The sequence below is a fragment of the Tiliqua scincoides genome, chromosome 3 (genome assembly GCF_035046505.1).
Source record: "Tiliqua scincoides isolate rTilSci1 chromosome 3, rTilSci1.hap2, whole genome shotgun sequence".
Lineage (NCBI taxonomy): Eukaryota > Metazoa > Chordata > Lepidosauria > Squamata > Scincidae > Tiliqua > Tiliqua scincoides.
In genome coordinates, this window is record NC_089823.1 from 71,231,901 (window position 1) to 71,248,494 (window position 16,594).

The window sequence follows — 16,594 nt, forward strand, 5'->3', positions numbered from 1 at the left end:
GTTTTTAATCTTGTTGTTGAACAATGTGGTATTTGTAGAAGCCTTGTCTCTTGATGTACATGATTATATCTCAGTCACAGGATTCTTGATCTTCCATGCTCATATGTAAGATTGAATTTTCAAGAAGGAAAACATCCAACAGCACAATCTGTTGAGCATGTCTACTCAAAAGTAAGCTCTGTTGTGTTCAATAGGGCTTACTCCCAGGAAAATATGCATAGAATTGCAGCCTAATTGTAGGAGTAACTTCCAAGCCAAACTTCCTGTTGGTCTCATTGACAACAAGATAATTTGGTGGAGATAATTTGGTACCAGCATGATTTGGTAGGCCATACTTCTCCTATAGGTCCTTAGCTTGATATACATTTCCCAAATTGAGACTGTGGAGATTTCTATATTCATGATCCTTCCTGAGTGATGAGGTTAGATTAAGTTACCACTGAGGCTCCTTCTAGCTCTGACATGCTTATAACTGCTAAACATGACTACATGACTAAAAATGACTACATTGCCAGCACGCCAAAATTTTGCAGATAAAGTTGTAAGATGCAAAATAGAAATGAAATCCAAGTGAGTACAACTGGATGTGGATTGGTATTAGTGGAAAACTTTTTTTTTCAGTGTATAAAGCCTTCTCATCCTCTAGTTAAACAAAATCTGATCTGCAGGGCACACTGAGCAATTTACAAGAGAAGCAGTGTACGCTGTGGATGTGTTATGAATATTATCCGGAAAGGGGTTACACATCATTTAAATCCATTATACATGCCATCCTGACAACAAAGCCTTATATGTAGAGTCCATCAGCTGGCCTGTTATGGAAAGCCAACTTGTTTTGAGGGAAGGCTGGCTGTTTGCTTCTGCGCAGGTCCTGGAATTTGAAACATCTTGGGGCCTCAGCAGAACTCTGGCATCAGTTACTGTGTCAGCTTAGTGGAAGTCAGAATCATGTTTTCTCCCTTCGGGATCCAGATCGTAGAAGCAGCTGACTGTGTGCTGAATCTTAAAAGGGAATATCAAGGAGATAGGTGGATTTTTGTTTGAAATGCTGTGACACGTTGAGCAACAATCCTCATTCTGTAGAAGCCGGCATAGTTCTGATTATTTTGTTGGCTTCTGTAAATGGCATGGGAAGAGTGACACAGGATCATAGTACTGCCAGATACTCTTGATTTCATTTTTACCTTGGACTTCGTTTTATGCATACATGCTGTGGTATGAGGAAGTGGAAGAATGTAAGTACAAACAGATGGGAGCATTTTATCATTGTATTTAACACTGACATAATTCTGCAGAGGTCTTCAGGAGAGCCCTTTAACACTATGCAAACATCAGTGCTTTCTTTTCAGTGATGCAAAGGTAACATAGTGGAAAGAACAAGTGCCTTTGTTTAATTTTTGCTAAAATGATTTAAAGACAAACTCCTAGGAACATTTAATGAGAAACTCCGAGGAACAGAATGTTTAAAAGGCTTTTCTAAGATTTACTAAGAGTTATTGGGAAGAGGAAAGTGATTTGGATAAAAATAGCTTTTTCATTATTGTTTTTAATAGCTTGGCAACAGCTCAAAGGACTAATCAGTTGCTTTGAACTATAATGACATAATCGGTTTTCACTTCTCCCTTCCCTGATTGATGCACATGGACTGGGATCTTGCTCATCATTATTGCTAATGAAATAGTTGAACTGTCATCATACCTTTTTCATTCAACAGGAGAAAAGGTCTAATATTGCTCTGCTGGCTGTGTTTTATTTCTCTGTGCTACAGTTGTGTTGCAGCATTGTCCTTTCATTTGGCCAAAAGAGTCCTAAAGAGTAAATCTAGTCATAGGTTAATAGTTAATCTGTCAATCTCATTTTAAAGACTGTGGGAAGACAAATACTTTGCTTCCATACTTACATTCAGTCCAATCTCAGTATCCAGGTAGGGAAAGAACTGTATGATTGGCTCAGCACTCTGAAGGAACTAGAAGGCATATTTTAAATCTTTATTATTGTTGTTTTTAGAGCATACCCACCAAACTCATGAATGTCCTAGCCTAAAAGGAAGCCCAATCCCACCTAATTCCCCATGTGGTGATGCAGCAGCACCAACATTATGTCTGCTGCATCTCACAGGGGAGTTTTAGCCTCTGGAGACTACCTCAGAGAAAGGAATCATTTGTCCATTCCTCTGGGGTAAGCCCCTGCTGCCCTGTGGGTCAATTCGGACCTGCGCCAGCAATTACTGGGGCAACTCCATGTGGACCGAGGAAGATCAGACCTGAGAAAGGGCTAAGATTTGGCAGGTGCCACTACTGCTGAACCCACTCCCTCTCGGGCCCAATCTGCCCTCCTCCCTGCTTCCATCATCTCTCCATTCCACCCAATCCTTTCCTGGCCACCTCCTGCTCTCTACACAGCCTTACCTGCAGCTGCAGTTGTCAGCAGTCAGTTACAATGTGGACCCAGCCACTCACCTGGCAGTGCCAGGCCTTGCTCTCTAGCATATCACATTTGCAACAGCCAGAAAGTGTGATATGCTACCAGAACACACATTCTGGCAGCATAACTAGGAGAGAGGATTGGACCATGAGTCAGCCAGCTGCACTGTAGCCCATCAAGGTAACAGTTTGCATGATTTCCAGGTAAGCAGCAAAACTGCAATTATTGAGTCCCAGGTGGCCAATATATATGACCCTTTGTGGGTCACAAGTCATGCCGGTTTCCTTTTAAGTTGTAATAAGACTTCTCTTTAAATGGCCCCTATATCTTCATGGTTTTCTATTTTATTTATTTTTTAATTAACACAAATACTTCTGGCACTTTGGAACAAATACTTTGTTCACCAAGATGCTCTCTGCTCATAGTTATGATTCAGTTTGGACAACACAGACCAGCGACTTTTGCAATTATCATGTTTTAAGAAAAGAGGTCTACAGTTGTGATGGCCAGTACCAACTGTAAATTGTAGAGGGATGGCATTTCTCTTCATGCAAGAATGATAGACTCTCCCCTGAGGATGTGATACAGAGAACATGTGTGGAGGTGTCAGTCTCACTTCACACTCTGAAGCAGCAAAGAAGTCTCTTGCTACTCCTGAAATATTCCATAATGCGATGCAAATTGGAAGACCAGGGTTTTGCAAAGTGGAAGACCAGGCCATCCCCTTCCCCGATTCTAGTACTAGAGCTAGAAGGTATTGGTAACCACAAGTAATGGCTTAGCCAAGAGCAGCCCAATCGTTCAGGTTCCTGATTAGACATCAAGTAGAACTACTAGTCTGTGACACTGAAATATATGATGGGACTATGCAGTCAACATTCATAGGACAAACTACGTACAATTTCATCCTGTCCAGTGACTACAGCATATGGCAGATCCATTCAGATGTTTGATCCCTAATGATGGCCTTGATGTCAGTACATCAGTATTGGAAGTTTTGCCTTGGTGAAAGCTTATTTTATTATTTAACATGAAATTCTCATAAATGCAAAAATCTTACATTTTTAGAACTTGTATCGGGATAGCGTGGAGAACTTCACCCCCTCACTGATCTGTTTTAGGCAGCCTGTCAAACATTTCTGTGTTGCCAGGCTTTTAGCATGTAGATTTTCTATGCTGTTTCTGCCTACCTTGGTTGCTTTTGTTGTGGTTATATGCTCTTGCTTCTTGGACGCAGATGCAAGTAGCCCCATAGGGCTGGCTGTTGTATGACACAGGGTAAGGAGAATAAAATCCCCTTACTCCGAGTTGCACCCCAGTTTGCACCCACCTAGCCCTGAATTCAGTGCAGGCAAATCGGCCTGCCTGTTCTAGCTCAAGTTAGGATTGTGTCCTGGATCTCTCTTAAATCACCTATTCTTTTACAAATATGTTATCTAGAATCAGTAATGAAGGAAAAGAAAGCTTATATTATTCCATCTGAAAACAATGCTCCTTCCAATGTGCAAATTCTTACTCCACGAAGTCCACTGTTGAAAAAAAAAGTATGGAAAGAATGTGAAAGTCAGTAAGACAATGTACATTTCTGGCCCTGTTTAATAAACCATGGTGGTGCCTCAGTGTCTGGGTGTGTGGTTGTATGTCATGTTCTAGAATGGTACATTTATTTGTTGTGCTTAGAAGAGAAGTAGGGAGGTGGTAACTAGAACAGAACAATCCTCTTCAGGAATGCTTCCACTTTTCTAATTTAGGGAACAGAAAGAATATAAGGGTCGCTGAAATCTGGCATGTCTGTACTTTTGTTTATACATTCTGAAAGCTCCTTTGGTTAAACCGTTGGAAACAGCTAATGGAGGCAGTGCTGCGGTTTCAAATACAGAGGCTATACAATTTGAAGACAAGCCAAAGCACAATGAGAAGGAATAATGATGACCTTGGTTTATTTTTTGCTCAGTACATTCAGGTTTTGATTGGATTCTGAACAAGGCAACAGTTTTCTTTCCCAGAAAGCATTGCCATAATCCTTGGAGGCTTCACATTCTTGTTATCAAAGCAGCTGGTTTGCATTGGAGCATTTTCTTGTGAAGGTCGTGGGCTGCAGTGTGGGAAAAAAAGAAAGATTTCCTTATTGAACCCAACCAACTATAAGCTTTTCATGAGAATATTTCTGTGCAGAGACCTATTAGCCTGTTGACCTGCCGGGTATAATATTGTTGATAAATAAAAACCCTTCAACTAAACGGCATGGTGTGTGTTTTCATTTTGTTTTTGACCCCATCCATTTGATATTGCTCTTGGTATTATGTGTGATTTCATTAAATAAGGGAATGCCTTTGGAAGAAGGCATTCTCTCTTTTTCTTACTAAGCATTTGTTGAAGAAAGTCTAGATGATCAAGAGACAAAACACAGTGTGTTATGATTATTCCGAATCATCTGGTCCTGTAGTAACAGTAGAAGATTATTCTTATTTTCATCCCATTCCAAGTGATTGTGAAATTCCCTTGTATAGCATCATACAACATGAGCTCAATATATGCAGAATTAGATTCAGTGTCAGTATAAATGGGCTTCAAATCAGACCTTAATAAACGTGTATGTAAACTATTCTCCCAAGAAAATATGATCCCAAGTGCTTAAAGTCCAATATGAACATCTTTTTGTATTGTTGTTCTGAATTTGTAGAGAAATGACATTTATATGGACACTGAATCTTAATCTGGTTTATTTTCAACCATTTATTTAAGTACAGTTTACTTCTATTTGGGATTGCAACCCAACACAAACACACATACACATGTGTGTGCAAGTTCCATAGGAGAAAATCTTTGTATGTTCCTTGAGACTTTTACACCAGCATCTCTGGTCAATCATATACAATATCTCTACCAAATATCCCATAAAACTCCCTGAGATTTATTCAGGACAATCTGTCTTTCTGGGCTAGCCAGACAGCTGCTACTATTTGAATTGATGTTCTGGCTATGACTGTCCACCCACAGCAGGTTCCATTCTCAGGCTTATCTGAGCCTTTAGATGGCCTATTACAATTCTTTCAGAAAGGCAAACTTTGGCCACATGCAGGTGATACTTCAGCACTCTAACTGTTCCCATGCAGTTAGCATGGGCATGCCCTGGTCCCTCTCCTTGTTTCTAATTGCATGGGAGGACTCGTTAGAATTACTTCTCATGTGCACCGCTAGACCAACTTTAAATGTAGGTATAGCAGCATGCATAGAGGAGTGCTGCTAAACAGACCACTGACACACAATTAGAAAAACTAATAAGGAACAGAGGGGAGATGATGGGACATGTTCACAGCCATCCCAGCAGCACTGTTCATCATACATGCCTACAACCATCTCTCCTTCAAAAAGTCTTCCTCTTATATTACTTGCCTTCCCTATTGCTTTTGATTATGCAGTGGTTGAGAAGGAACTGAGGGAAAGGACTCCTTCCATCTCTTGCGACATGCAGATATAGATATAAAGTTTTTTTCTCGAGGGGAGTGCATGTCAGGGATCAGAATAAGTGCCAACTTCCTGGTTTGAGTATGGGGACATTCCTGGAGTTGGCTAGACGGACACAGAATCCATATTTGTGGCTGCAAACATGACCACTCCAAAAACACCAGTTGCAAGTTTATAGATGGACATTTCTCTGTGTCTGAGAAATAATGAGTTGTTCAAAGGAAACGGTGAGGTTTTTCCCAAGAGATTTTCTTGCCTTAAAAGCCTTCCTTCCTTCCTTGCCCATATATGGCAGCCTATATACTAACTCCAGTTTTCCTTTTTGCTTGGCAGAAGCCTTAAGCCTAGCATTCCTTCCTGACTCAAAATGGCTTTCACAGCAATAATCTCCCCTTTAAAGTCCCTTTGACCAGTTTTCTCGAACTTGGGTTGCAAACCAATTTCAGGTGGGTTTAAGCATGCACATATTTATTCCAGCAAGCGCATAGTTAACAGCACAAGTTGTCATAGCCCTCCCCCCCCCCATTGGAATCATGGAGAGGAGGTAGATGTGGTGTCAGCAGTGGTCCCTTTAAGGGTAAGGCCTGGGCATCCATCAGAGTGTGCTGCACAGCTGCAGCCACTTGAAGGTAATAGGGCCCTCAGGGATATAAGGAGCACCTGAGGCAGGAAGGGTTGGTGGATTGTAGAAGGAGTGCAGGTTGGAGAGGAGACTGGGCTTATTGAATTTGGAATCTGACCTCAGACTTTGACTTCGCGTATTGACTTTGGACTTTGACTTGGATACTCTGAATGATTTGACTGACTACCTGGAATCTGACCTTGGACTGTGACTAGGCTTATTGGCTCTGGACTCTGATCTGGCTTCTCTCTCTGAATAGGCTTCTGAGAGCTGAGGTGTGCTGCTGTACTGGGAAGGACTGCTGCCTTAGGAACTGGGTCCCTGCAGTTTAAACAGGCAAGCTACCCTGGTGGTGGAGTCTAGCAGTGCTGCTGTAGAGAACTGGAGCCATTGCTGGGGGAAAGAAAGGGGAGCTAATTAGCTTAGAGTGGGCATAAGTTCCCTAAGTGAGGCTTGGCCTGGGAATCTGGCAGAACACCCCGGTCTAGAAAGTGAACATGAATTTTTGGCTTGCATAAGTGGATCTCAATGCCAGGACCATTTACTTGGTTTTAGATTTTGTTTCCTTTGCCTTTGAGCTCAATAAATTTGCTTTTTGTATTTTTACAAAAATACAAATTTTGCAAAATTTTTGATAAAAATTTGCATTTTCAAAACATCCTGCCTGTCTTGTAAAAAACAAGAAAGGAGTCATCTCTAATAGACTTCTGGCCAAATGCTACAAGGACTTGGAGGTGTGGTTGTACAAAGGACTTGGGGCATTCCTGGTCAGAGGGCACAACTTTCAATCTTCCAGCAGTGAGCTTCAGTTCTGAGGAATACCTAGGTTGATGGGCTAAATCTAGGCTGGAGGTAAGTTTCCAGAGAGGTTCTTAACCCCTTTAGTGGCCATGAGTCAGTTCAGGCTGGGACATAGCAAAGGCAGCCAAGACAAGTTGCCATGGCATGCTTCAGTCTTTCCTCAGGGTTTCCAAGAATATCTGGGAAGAGTGATGCCCAGCACGTGCGCATGGCTTCCCATCACCAGCTGCTGGACCATTTTCACTGTGGTTGAGGGTAACAGCATTTTTTTTACTGCTTTTGTTCTTGGCTCATTCATATTGACTGCATCGTCCCGTTTATTGTATGATCACATATTGTATGACAGCTGTAGAGTCAGGGCAGGCAGAGGCAAATACTACATTTATGGAGCTCATATCCTCCAAGATCTGACTGAAATCTAAATGGGAATATATTTCAGAAACTTTCTAACACATTGTCTTTATAAATAACTGGAGTTACAACATGTTTAAAACGTTTTAGCTTGCAGCCCCTCCAGATGGCTTTTAATCTTTTTACTTTAATCCAGTGGAAAAGGTTGAATTAAAAATGCTCATAAATTACTAAAATCTAAAAGGAAAACAGTTCAACTACAATACTTGACTGTAATCTGGTAGAGAAAGCACCAGCATTACAGTTAGTAAATTTGACTGGAAACTTGCCAAGTCACATGACATTGGTAAAATGACAGGCTAAATGACCTAATAGACCTTCTCTATTTCTGGTTCTATGAAGGATGCTTTGGGATTTAAACAGGAAGTGTCCTTATTTATAGCTTGTTTCTCCCTCTTCTGCTTTCCTCACTTAACTCTGAATTTGATATCTAGAAAGGGACCAATGAAAAGATTAAACCGTTACAAATGAGCTAATCAGGTAAGTTCTTCATGGCAATATTACCTGCCTATTTATTTTGGGTGTTAACGCTTTCTGACAGAAGGTCACCAATTCTTGCTAGCTGGAACTAATTGTTGAGGCTATTGTCTACTATGCACTTTGATGAATTGCACTTAGCCACTTTCATGATAGAAGCTAAGGTTACTGTGAACTTCTTAAAGCACAGCAACAGGAACAACATGTAAGTGTATATAAACAAATAAGCATTAGTGATTAAATATTTATTAGAATGTTTCAATCAATTCCTCCTTTTAAGCTTTTAAAAAAACAAACTAGTATTGCAAAGCTAGAAGAGGCACAGTTGTAAAATTTGTTCCATGTTGTTAAGATTTAGTACTTATTAAGGAGGTAACCAGCTTTCCTTGGGAACAATTAGTAAATTGATTTTTTAGAACTCTACACTTCCAAAAAAATATTCAAGAGACTTGTAAGCAATTTGCTTGAAAGATGAGGAGGGAATTGTTCCTCTAATAATACTGCAAAATGTTCAGAAGCTTTAATTTTTAAGATTTTAAATTGTAATTAATATGCTAAATGAGACTTGTCTGTAATGAAATTGGATGAAAGAAATATACCGGGAAATCAAAGTCTGATTTTTTTCCTTTTAACTGTGCATTCCATTGGATTTTTGGATGTTGGTTTTTTCATGATCTTCAAATAGTTTTGCTTGGCATAAGGGCATATGAATCATTTTTAAAAATTGCTTTTATGAGTTTTGATTTGATAGCATGTATTTTATTGGCTGTTGGCCACCTGACATATACAGTATGTTGAGGTCCATACTTTAGATTTTCTAGGGACCAAAACCACTTTAAATACGTAGTTTGTTTTGTTTTCTTTTCAAATAGCTACAGGTGGCTGGCAATTGAGATTGGAACTGCAGTTTACAGGGGCTATAATCCTTTAACCTCATAAGGCTCTTTCCCAAACTACTACTGAAAGAAAAAATAAACCATGCTAGCACCACCTACACTTTTAAATAACACATACTGTGGCCTGAAATGTATACCTAAAAATGTAAATATAACAGACAAGTATTCAAAAGTATCCTATAAGCACATTAATCACTGGGCTAGGACTGATTGCAGCCCCCTGTTGAGCATACATGTGTGGTGCCAAACCTTCATTTATTACAATGTAATTTATGGAGTGAGTTCTTTGTATAAAAAATGTCTAAAAAACATACGTTAAGATCATCAAATTTAGAAGATGGAAGTGAAGAATGGAGTACACTGTTAAAATGGTGAGATGATTATTCCAAACTGATTCCAGCAATTCTGGTCTTTGGGCTGAAGAGTTTCTACATTGCACTCTATAGAGCAATGGTTCTCACACATTTAGCACTGGGTCTCAGGGCCTCTGAAAGTAATTTTATCAGGGGGTACAAAGTTTCTTTTGGGGCCCCTTTGCAAAGGGGGAGGGGTGAAACAGAGTGGGGGATGGTGGGGATGGGCAAGCAGAATGGGGGCAGGGAGGAGGAAAACAGGGGAGGGGGAGGGTGGAGACAGATGGAAAAGTCTTTGGAACCCAGGTCTACCCACTCATGTGGCATCAGCAGCTAGATACAGTAATACAGACAACCAAACACACTCCTAAGTCTCTCTAAAAAAATTTAAATATAGAAAATTATGCTGAAAATGAGCATCATCATATTTAGGCTCACAATAGAATGGAACATGTCCTGTGTGCACCAAACTTAGTTTGGCAGCAGCTGTAGCCTGCAGCTGTGTCCCTGAGCTCCTGTATGCTCCTGAGCTTCATGGATAGTGGATCCACAAGCCAAAAAGCTACTCTAGCAGGCCAGTTTCCTCTTAGATTTGACACTGGGTTAAGGAGTGTCATGTATGCATTCCTTGGCCCTGCATATATGGCTTTCCAGTAGCTGCAGCCACACACAGCTGTAGTGTCCCCAACATCCTGTGCAGGCAACAAGTCTGAGCAGATAGAACTATGTCAGATCCCAGGAAATTTCTGGGCCCCCTTTTTGACTTTGGGCCCAGGTATAAATTACCCCCTTTACCTTTCTCTCCTAGGCCCTGCTGGGACCCATTTTTTAGCATGAGAATCTATCAGGACCCATGAATGGAAGTGACATCATCAAGCAGGAAAATTTTTCACAATCCTAGGCTGCAATCCTACCCACACTTACCCAGGAGTAAGTCCCATTTACTATCATTGTTAAAAGAATATACAGAGTAGCTTGTTAAAAGTACAGGTCTGTAACATTTTCCCAAATGTAGTCACATACCATGGTGGCATCAATATAATAAAAATAAAATATTGAAATAAATGGGGACCCACCTGAAATTGACTTGTGACCCACCTAGTGGGTCTTGACCCACAGTTTGAGAAACTTTGTTGTAGAGCAGTGGTTCCCAAACATTTTAGCACTGGAACCCACTTTTTAAAATGATACCCTATTGGGACCCACCTAGGTTTATGAGACTTAAAAAAACTAGAAAGAATTTTTATTTATTTACCTGTAATAATAATTAGAAAAAAAGATGCTCCATCATTTATCTCCCTATATTTACACATGCTTGAAACTGCAGGAAGATAATTTGCAGGATAATTAGCAGCTAGCTAATTTTTGAAAAAGCCTCTCAAGGCTTGAGGCAGTTATCTGATCTTTCCATCACCCTTTGGCAACCCACCAAAAATCAGGTTAAAACCCATGAGGTCCTGACCCACAGTTTGGGAACTATTGCTATAGAGTTTAACAAATGGAATCCAAAAGACTTGCTTATGCATATGAAGTTTGCCATGGGGTTATATTCCTCGCAAAACTAGCACTGGAGTGTCCAGGCTCACGCTGAATGGCAGTAAACAGAAAATGCAGGGCAACTAGTCTTAAAATAGAGAGTGGGAAGGAGAAAAAAATAGATGATTCACAGTATTTTATCAGCTCACCTGGAATTTATTAAGAAGTGCTCAAGTAAATACTAACTCACAAAGTAGGATATGACTTTTATAAGATTGATGGCAAATCAATAACTTAAAAAAGGATTGATACTAAAAACTAGTTTTGTTGATGTCCTTTTTATTGCAATATAATTTAACGTTGTAACTTCTCTGTTAGAGAAAATATGCATTTGTTATTTACACATATGCATTTGTTATTTACAATTACAAGTGGTAGATTAAAACCTGATGGTGAAATCGATATAATACACTGCATATTAATTAAGCTAATAATATAAAACTAAGTTGACACACAGGTGATGTTGGATGAAGATACTTTATGGGCAGCCCAATCCTAAACTGCCCTGGAGTGGGCAAACCAGCTGGCCTGCACTGCATCCAGAGTATGGCTGGACCAGACTGCAGTGCAACTTGGAGTAAGGGGAATTAATTCATCTTACCCTGTGTCATGTGGCAGCTTCCCTTATGGGGCTACTCGGACCTGTGCCATCGGGCAGCCCAATCCTTAGCTGCCTGGGGTGCCCAGGCTCGGCGGCACAGAGAAGGGCTGCTGCTGGATCCTGCACCTCCCAGGCTACCGCGGGAGGCGCCTCAGGAGTAGGGGACTTTTGTCCCTTTCCCCCGAGTAAGGTAAGCAGCCCCGCAACAGGGCTACTCATTGTACCAAAACTTCATTGGTAAAGTAAAGGCTCTTGTGTAGGGCGCGTGCCCCTATACAAGCACCTTGGATCCTGCAGAGCGGAGCTCCACGGACCCGCCCCCATCCCTCCCCCAGGCACGCCTTCAGCCCGTCCTCCTCCCCACATCACTCCTCCCCGCCCTCTCTCTGCCCCCTGCTGACCTCCCCCTTCCCCAGAACACCTCCTCCCCACCCCTGCCACACCTACTGTTCCGTAGCTCGATGGTCCAGGAGACCGCCGAGCCACGGAAGCTGGGCAACTGCCCTGCAATAGCCCAGCACTGGCTGGCGCTGGGCTAGCACCGGCGGGAGACCAATGGTGAGGCTGGCAAATGTGCCTTATGGCATGTTTGCGACGTGCTCAGTGGCATGGAGCTGTGCTGCCAAGCATAGGATTGGGCCCTAAAGAAGTGCCGCAGATCCAGGTGGCCCAGTGTAAGGCTGGGCCACTTGAGAGAGGGATTAGGATCCGGCTTAAGTGCCAGATCCTGGTCCCACCCCCCTCCCAGGTCTGGTTCTCTCACTGGCCCACCTGCTCTTCCCCACCCCAGAACACCCCTGTTCCACCTACCTTGAACCCCTCACGCTGGTCAAGGTTGGCCAGCGCAAACTTACTGGGCACTGAAGACCGGATTCAGCCTCTGGCCAGTGTACATCTGTGCATCAGCCTGACTCCTCCCACAGTGGCACAAAAAGTGCCTTATGGCACTTTTACAACATCTCTGGGCTGGTGCAAGGGACTTGTGCCAGCATAAGTGGCCCTTTAGATTGGGCCCTAAGATACATGCTAATGTTCAGGGAAAAAATTGAAAAATGTTTCATGGGTACATCAGAATATTTATCCAGGGAAAAGGAAAAGAGGACAAAATCATGGAAAGATACTACTTTTGGATGAAATATTGGTAGGGGGAGGTTGAGAAATGACTATTGTTGAGAAAGTATATGAGCTTTCATGGCTAGTTTTCATGGCCAGTTATCTATTTTTGTTATCACACCTATAATGATGCAAAAAATGTATCATTAATCTTTCTTTCTTTTGCCTAAAGTCTGTATTGTGAATTTGATTTATACTATCTAGCATACTGGCAGCAGCAAACAGCAAATTGTGATCAGAGCTCATACTGATGATACAGGGGGGAAACTTCATTCTGAAGCTGGAAGCACACTTGTCCCCTGCACCCAATTGATACCCAGCTCTGATTTCTAGCTGGCACCAGGGCGGCTGTGAAGGTCTTGAATTGGTATGTGACATTTGTGAAGGACTGAATGCGGGCTAATGAAGCTCATTCAGATAAGACAGAGGTGCTCTTAGTAGAAAAGCTGGCTGAGGGTTGAGTTTACAACCTGTTCTGATGGGGTTGCACTGTCTTTGAAGGATCAGGTTCACAGTTTTGAGTGCTCCTGGACCCCAACTTTGCTCCTGAAGAAACCAGTGGCAGCTGTGGCCAGGAATATCTTTCTGTGGCCAGCTTCAGCTAATACAGGGCCAGTGTGCTTTTGGGTATGAGAAGGTCTGGTGCTCTTTGAATGGCACTGGCTCCCAGTTGCTTTCTGGACACAATTCAGGATAAAGCTCTACATAGCTGGAGACCTGCATAGCTGAAGGACTGTCTCCTACAACAATCTGCCCGCACTCAATGTTTATCACCTGAGGCCCTGCTTTGCAGTCCTCTGCCATCTAAAGTATGGCTGGTGGGAACATGAGTCAGTGGAGCCTCTGTGTCTCACAGTGTGCTCCCCCATGGACTACCAAATTTAGGGTGCAATCCTAACCCCTTATGTCGGTGCTTTCCTGCACTGGCATAGCAGTGCCAATGGGATGTGTGCTGCATCCTGCAGTTGGGTGGCACTCATGGAGGCCTCCTCAAAGTAAGGGAATGTTTGTTCCCTTACCTCCCTTGTGTGTTGGCATCCTTCAGACTCGGAAGACTATGGTGTCACGCTCTGAATGGTGGTTCTGGAACAGAGTGTTCTCTCCAGTGCTCGAAGCCTGGGTAAAGTAAGTATGGAGGATAGACTGTTACCCATGCAGCAAGTCCCCCCTCTCCACGTCGCTGAAATGGTCCAATGGAAAGGCAGAGGCCAATACGGTTGGTTCCAGCAGCGTCGTAGGAGTTGCCAGAATGTGACTGTGTTCGGCCATGAACTGCCTCAGGGACTCCGGCTCCGGATTTTGCCTCGAGGTTGACTCCTGAAGCCTTTTCCATAACTGGATGTAGCCACAAGGCAGTGGAGGTTTGGGATCAGAGTTTTCCGTCTCTCAGATGAGCTGCCTTCCCAGGCTGACGAGTCCCATCTACCCGGTGGCTGTTTAGTCGCCTCTTACGACAAGTACAGCCAAACTGAGGGCCTATTCTTATCCCCAGCCCCCAGGGGAATACCTGCCTTACCTTGCCATTATGTCAGTGCTGGAAAGCACTGACGTAAGGGGTTAGGATTGCGCCCTTAGTTGTATTTTTAATGTGCAGGGGATGGGGTGGGGTTGCATATGGTCCTCAACAATTCCAATTTTTGCCTCAGTGGTCCACAGGCTCCCAAAGGCTGGGAACCACTGGCCTAGAGTGTCTTGACATTCTAGCCCACCACTCTTCTCCACGCTTGTTCTTTGGTTCATTCTCTTCTTTTTCCAGTTCAGAAAGTGAGGGAAGATGGAGGGAAAGTGGTGGTAAGTGGATGGACAGAGCTAGGTGTCCCCTGCTAATCTGTTGCTTTAGGCAACCACCTCAGTTGGCCTCCTGGATAGAATTAAGCTAGATAGGAAATAAATAAAAAGTATACAATTGTTGAAGACTTATATTCTTTTCTACTTCTTTCTATATTCTTTTCTACTTCTTGGATTGTGCTACAGTTTCAAATTTTTATAGGAGGGCAAAACTAATTTGAGAGAGGAGAAGTACTTCTGACTTTATAAATCAAAGCAATGAATGAAAATGTAATTTTAACATCATTTTATTAATAGAGTTAAATGTGCCAAATTGGCAAAAATGGCCTGTTAATGATATTAGAATGAGCAAAGCTATAAACTCTCTAAGTTTAGAAATTTACTATTACATTTCTATTTAATGTACAAAGAATTCTATATTTTACATTAAATGCGATGTGAATGAGGCTTAAAAAGCCTTTACTTGGTTGCATCTCAAAAGGGGTGTCTAACTCTAACACTAGATTTAGCCAATTAGTTATGTGGATGTCTTATACTTAGTGAGGGCAAACAACAGACTAGAGCAGTGGTTCCCAAACCTTTTAGCACTGAGACCTACTCTGAAAAATGACACTTTATCAGGACCCCCCTAGCTTTAAGAGATTAAAAAATATCTGACTTTCCCAGCTGCTCAAAGCCTCTCTTTTTATCCTTTATTATTATTATTATTATTAACAGTATTTATATACCGCTTTTCAACTAAAAGTTCATTATGGGGGGGGACACCTTCTGGAATGGCTCCAGGTTCATTGGATCGGGACCATTCTAGTGGCTTTGTGTTCCCCTTTGCCTGGCCTTTGATAAGAGCTGAGACATGTTTGCCTACCTGGGAGTAAACGCACACTTGGCTCAGTTTCACTTTCTGTAGGGCTCAATACATTTTCCTTGTCGTCTATCAGCTTGTCAGTTTCAGTTTCAGGAACCACTGACAATCAGTGTGCAACCTAAAGATTTGAGAACCACTAAGGATCTCCCAGTAAATCAAATGCCAATCCCAGTGTGCTTCCAGGTGCAGGGTTATATTGACACTATTTTGTTACACATGGAATGCAAGTCTGCATTGCAGGCAACAAGAAGAACTTTTAAGACAGCAAAATGTGTGTTGTCCTGTGTAATTGGTTTCATACTTCCCACTAGTTTCACTAGTTCCTATTGATTTTACCTAGTTCCCATTAGCCAGCTTTCTCAGAGGTTCTTTTTTCTACATCTGTCATATTGCCTTTGAAATACTTTCTAAGGTCTATCTAAATATCTCAGAACAATCTGCTGCCATCTAATTGCCATTTCTATGCACACTGCCCTTCAGTCCCATTGCTCCCATATAGCTAAACTGTGTTCTCCGATCCATTTAGCACTGAAGAAACATATTTGTATGTGGAAGCAGGGGTGAAATATGCAACATTAATCTCAAATATACACAACTGAAATCAATTAAAGAGGCAAAAGCTTGTAAAAGAAATGGTCAGAACAAAAGTGAGGCTTGTTCTGGTTAAATAATAGCAAATGATTTAAACCCTCTTGCTGAAAACCAAGACCACCAATTTCGACAAATTCACTAGCAAACTGGGAACAATCTAAAAGGACCAGGTAACTTTAATAGCTACTCCTCCAATTTCTGTTTTGACCTTTTCACTATAAAATGTAAATCCTTAGAATTTCTAAAGATACAGTTCATTGATCTTTGGGTAAGAACTACAATACATTCTTGCATTTCAGTTATAGACCTTATTTGACTGCTTCTCCCCCTTGAACTGGTATTTTATTTTAATCTTTTAAAGATGAAAGCTCAACTACATCTTGGATTTATTTCCAATATTAATGTCTTCTACTACTAGCAGGAATTGCAAGTACTGTTATTCATCTGGTAGTTGACAGTGGCATATTTTATTTTTATCCAAACAATTTGTCTGATTTCCAAATATACCTTCTTATCACAGTTCATTAAACTCCTAGTTCAATAAGCTACTTCTGTTTCTCCAGTCTTCTGTGCTGCATCTCTCTGTAGTTTTCTGAATTCTTCTGTTGACTGGATACAAATCTGGAAATTACAATTTAACTTTTTAAA

At 41.7% G+C, this 16,594-nt stretch overlaps 1 protein-coding gene across 4 annotated transcripts in view; it reads left to right on the forward strand.

Moving 5' to 3' along the window:
- The first annotated feature begins 919 nt into the window (after positions 1-919).
- The window catches only part of DMD (dystrophin), a 1,248,719-nt gene continuing 1,233,044 nt past the window's right edge, over positions 920-16,594 (forward strand). For all 4 annotated transcript variants that reach the window (XM_066619666.1, XM_066619670.1, XM_066619667.1 and 1 more), the window contains exon 1: positions 920-1,235. In XM_066619666.1, the coding sequence (XP_066475763.1) occupies positions 1,208-1,235 (28 nt within the window). In that variant the 5' untranslated portion in view covers positions 920-1,207. The remainder of the gene's footprint in view (positions 1,236-16,594) is intronic.